This window comes from Egretta garzetta, unplaced genomic scaffold (assembly GCF_000687185.1).
Source record: "Egretta garzetta isolate BGI_Z169 unplaced genomic scaffold, ASM68718v1 scaffold232, whole genome shotgun sequence".
NCBI lineage: Eukaryota > Metazoa > Chordata > Aves > Pelecaniformes > Ardeidae > Egretta > Egretta garzetta.
The window spans coordinates 132,359-137,119 of record NW_009258959.1 but is presented as its reverse complement, the minus strand read 5'-3'; the positions used below and the strand labels follow the sequence as shown (position 1 = coordinate 137,119).

At 46.5% G+C, this 4,761-nt stretch overlaps 1 protein-coding gene across 1 annotated transcript in view; it reads left to right on the top strand.

Moving 5' to 3' along the window:
• Positions 1-4,761, top strand: part of LOC104122451 (glycerophosphodiester phosphodiesterase domain-containing protein 5) — a 56,752-nt gene that overhangs the window by 5,783 nt on the left and 46,208 nt on the right. The window contains exons 2-3 of the mRNA XM_035890186.1: positions 1,175-1,268; positions 1,944-2,003. Coding sequence (XP_035746079.1) covers positions 1,191-1,268; positions 1,944-2,003 — 138 coding nt within the window. The 5' untranslated portion in view covers positions 1,175-1,190. The remainder of the gene's footprint in view (positions 1-1,174; positions 1,269-1,943; positions 2,004-4,761) is intronic.

Sequence of the window (4,761 nt, the reverse complement as noted above, 5' to 3'; positions counted from 1 at the left end):
CTCTTTGCCTGTTGGTTGGAGAGGTGGTGGGGGAAGAGCACTGCAATCCCAATGACTAAAGCAGGGAGTGAACATGGGTTTTTCTGTTCTTAGAGCAGTGCTGCAGCCACTAGGCTATCGGAAAAACATGTCACCTGTATGCTTTTATGGTGCTAAGCCTTGGTGAGATGACAGCTGTTCGTTATGTGCGCAGTGAATCTGGGAAATTCACTGGTGAATGATGGTCTAGAGGAACAAAAGCTAGTCTGGAGGTATAAACTTTGGAGATACACCTGTAGGATGTCATCTGTAACTCAGTATCACTCTAAACTTGCTTCAGTCCCTGCTCTGGTCCTCCAGCACATCAGGACATTGCCGCTGCCTCTTGCCAAGTTTGGATCACAGTACTGTTGAGTGGCCCATCTCTTACTTAGGGCTTCAAGGCAAATGGAAGGATGAGGACAAGGGAACCCACTGAGCCAAAAAACCACACAGGCATCCTTCAGGCTGGGGAGACCAACCCTTCAGTCAGTTGAAGACGAGAGGGGCAGAAGGATGCAGTTGTGCTAGCCAGCCCCATTTTGGGAAGTCCTGAGCCCAACTCCTGACAGTCTCCGCTCTTGCAGGATTGGGCCCCCTCTACAGTGCATTGGAATAAGAGACCATCTCCAGTAGGTACAGGAGAGCCAATTTCTTCATCAACTCATCTCTCCACAAAGAGTTTGTGCCTTGAGTACGCAGCACAGCTATCCACAGCAGCATCGTTTTCTTCCCCTGTTCTTGGTACTATCTCTATATTGTATTTAGTACTCTATGAGAACTTGGGACAGCGTTGAATCTGTTGTTTAGGCAAACACCACCACATGTGGGGGTACTTTTCCTTTGTTTGTAGGGAATAATTTTCTGAAAACTCAAGTTCTGGTCCTGTATGCTTCCCCCCCCCCAAAAAAAAAAGTTATGCTGTTGCTGTGTTTGACATAATTGTCCAATTCCTCTTTACACTGTGAATTTCCCATGAGGGATCAAAGCACAAACACTGGATTATATTTCAGAGTGACTTGTTCTTTTTGCTGCCTATCTCTCGTCTCTATGGTGGAAACGGAAAGTTCCATTTTCTAAAGTATTGTCTAATCCCTCGTGAAGTTGCTGTGGTGTTGAATCTCGTTTTAATCTGTCCTTCACTCTTATCTTTCAGGTTTTTATATAACCGAATGGGATATTGGAGTGACTGGTCCATTCCAATACTTGTAACAACTGCTGCTGGCTTTACGTACATCACATTGTTACTGGTGAGTAGAATAAAATGCTGTTTCCTAAAGGTTTGTGCGTTTGTTTTAAAAAGGGTACAAACTTCTCAGTCCACCTATGACTGGAGCAATTTTCCTTTCAGAATTGATTTCTCCCTCCCTCTCTCTCTTAGCCTTAAATTACCTAAAATAAATGGAAAGTGAAAAATGCATGGTCTTTGACCTCAGGTAATCCAAGAGCAAAGATGGAGACCCTGATACTGGAAGTACAACTGGTTTGAGGAGAAACACAGCTTTTGTTTCTCTTAGTATGGCCCCAAGCCCACTTTGGTGTATCTGCCAATCAGAAGTACAAGTTGTTTCCCCTTGTCCCAGGGTGCTGGGACCTTCAAGGTGGTGCCTGTTGAGGTAGCATGCTGTTACCTGGCCCTGTGTAGTCAGTTCTTCCTGAGGATCCAGGAGCTGTGCACCCATGGACTAGACTCTCCAACTCCCTGCATCTTGGAGGCCAGTCTTTTCCTCGGTGTCCTTGGTTTTGGAGGGGAACTTTCTGTACAGATGAGCTAGGTGTTGTCTGCTGGACCCATCCCCACCCCAGCCTGGCTTTCTGCCCTGACCTGTTGGGTTATCCTTTGGGGTGGCGGTGTGTTCCTGCATGTGCAAACACTTGATGGTTGTGATGTGCCACTGTCTGACTCCTGACTTTCTTCCTTCCAGATACTAGCACTATGTCACATAGCTGTGGGACAGCAAATGAACCTGCACTGGCTTCACAAGGTAAATAGCTCTTTTCAGCTTGGAAAGGAGCAGGATCTCAATAAAACAGGGGTCTAAGAAGTGGGTGGTGTATGTGGTACTGGCTTTCATGGTGGTTTTGAGAAGACCATAAACTTTAGATGTCTGTGGTGCATGTGTCCTCAACCCAGAGGACTGAGCAAATTGCACGGTAGGGGCAGTGAAAGCGTGGGGACAATAGCTTTGCCCCATGGTTGGTGAAATGCTTTGGGATTCCTTCTGACTTTTGGAGATTGAAGAACACCGTGTCATTCGAGCAGCTTGACTTTGGTCTTGGCAAATTGTGGTATTCCATTATGAACCTCTCTGCTGCTCCTTTCTGTGCTGACCCCAACCCTGGAGGAGGGGCTGAGCAGATGTGAAGCTTTTCAGGATGCGCTTGGAAGAACTGACTGTGGAAAAGCCTTGGAAGAAGATGTAGGTGTTAAAACTGGGGGTGTGCAATGTGTAGGCTGTGGTTTGCTGGAACCTAAGGAGGTCCTGATCTGTATGTAAAGCAGTTGGAAAAAAAATTGCTGTGGAATGTAAGAGAAGATGCAGATCTGGTGTTTGGAGCACAGAAGGGAGAGGAAGGGTATATAGCAAGCTGCAAGGAGAGACCGTGCCAAAGAAAATGGCTTGGCAGGATTCAATTGTAAGAGGCAATCTGCTAATAGGTAATTAAAGGACCAGTCCTGAATCTACCAATACAGAGCTGCTCCTGAAATTCGTTGTTCTGCATGTGGCAAGGTCTTGCAGGATCAGAGCCTGAACAGATGTACCACCCCCCAGGACAGGGAGAAGACAGACGTCCCTGTCATCTCTTTTTTTTTTTTTTCCCCCCAGAAACTACAGAAATTATGCTTCCTCATGAGGAGGGGACGCAATGCAAAGAGGGGGTGGGGGCTGTCTGACTGCTGCTGGAAAATAAATTGTCAATTCTTGAGTCTAACATATGTTTCTTCTTTGGGGGAAATGGTATTTTTCAGACATGCTCCAGGTGGCTGGTGGGTTTGGATGAGTAAGCCCAGAAGAGGAATATGTTGGTGGAGATCAGTTAGTTCTTGCCTACAGAAACCCACCCTTGCTCCCCTTCTTCCAAAAAAGTCCACGTATCATCACAAGTCAGATGTGTTGCTCTGTCTCTCTGCCCTTCCCCACACCTCCCTCAGCTTTCAAAGGAGGTTTAGATAAGAGACTGGATGAAGTTAATATTCTTCTTTGCAGCTGTGCTGAGTTACCTTCAAATTATAGATTACAGCACGTGGGAAAGGCTGGTATGTGCAAATAGCACGATTCCTTCCAATTTTCTCCTGTAATCCTGCAAGGAGAGCTGAGGATTGTCAGCCAAGTTGGAGATGCTGAGGGGGGGAGGTTAAGAAGCAGTAAATTAGAGCTGATGGAAGGAGGAATTGATGAAACAGGAGATACACTTGTGACCTGACACCTGTGCTGCACAGGGTAGTGATACCAAGAGGAACTAGGGCTGTACAGAAGAAATCTAGCTTCTTCCTAGACCTGGAGTCTTCTGTTGCTGCTGAATTTGGAGTTCAGCTTTGGGGGATATAAAATGGATGAAAATTAGATTCAGTTGTGTGCTGGTGTTATGCTCTGGCAGGTGACCCAGAGGTCTGACCACAGGATGGGGGAACAGAATGACTATTGCACGCAAGCCCCTATGGCAAAGTGCAATTGTCCACATGCATTGCTTTGTGCTTTATTAATTCAGAGTCCTTAATGAGGAAATATCTTGAAATAGTGTGGCTTGCCATTATAGGTAGCTGGGAGGCATCTTTTAAATAGGTAAGCAAATCTCATCCTTCCTTGGATGTGCAGAAATGGGTTGGTTAGGGTTAGCAGGTGGTTTGAATCCAGCCTCTTGGCTTGGGGATCCTCTTCAACCTGGGACAGCTGGGATCTCTTGGCCCCTTCTGCTGCTGCACGCACTTTGTTCATGTTTCCCAAAAGTTGGAGGCTCAGGGTTAGCCACTGCTCTCTGATGGACACCTCTTGTGCTGTTGGCAGGTCTGTCTGTGGGCAGCCAGGAGAGGAGCAGCAGGTGGAAACCGAGGGCTAAACTAGAAAGAGAAATCCTGTCCCTATGCACAAAAGTGATTCCTGTAAACAGTAGGAATGGGGGTTTTTTTTTGATTGCTTTCCTAAGGTACTAAGTAAATCTGAAATTGGTCAAGAGGTGTCCTGTGCATCCTAGATGATTAGTTCACTGTTACATGTCAGTTGGCCTTTTCTGCCCAAGTGTCCCACAAAAATCCAGATCTAGGCAGTACATGAGATCGAGACACAGAGCAGCAGCATCCTTTTAATCCAGCAGGCACACAGTACAGCAGAGACGGAGACACTAGGTGGAGAGGTGGAGGATGGCAAACTATTTTTTGATAGTCCATATTTTAGGTCTTTACAGATGGAGTTATTTCTATGGCAGTTTTTGATGGTTTGAACTTTTAACCTTCAAAATGGAGGTGACATTTCCTTTTGACTGCTCTGCTCAGACTTCTGAGTCTTTCCATTTGGAGGGAGAACGGAGCCTGGGGGAAGTGGCTGATGGACTGTGTCTTGTTCTGCCATCTCAGTTCAGCCACTGTGTATTGGGTTTGTGTGGCAAGGTCTTGGGAGTGGGGGGGGCTACAGGGGTGGCTTCTGTGAGAAGTTGCTAGAAGTATTCCCTGTGTCTGCCGCTGGCCAAGGCCAAGCCAATCAGTTACAGTGGAAGGACCCCTGGGATAACATATTTAAGAAGGGA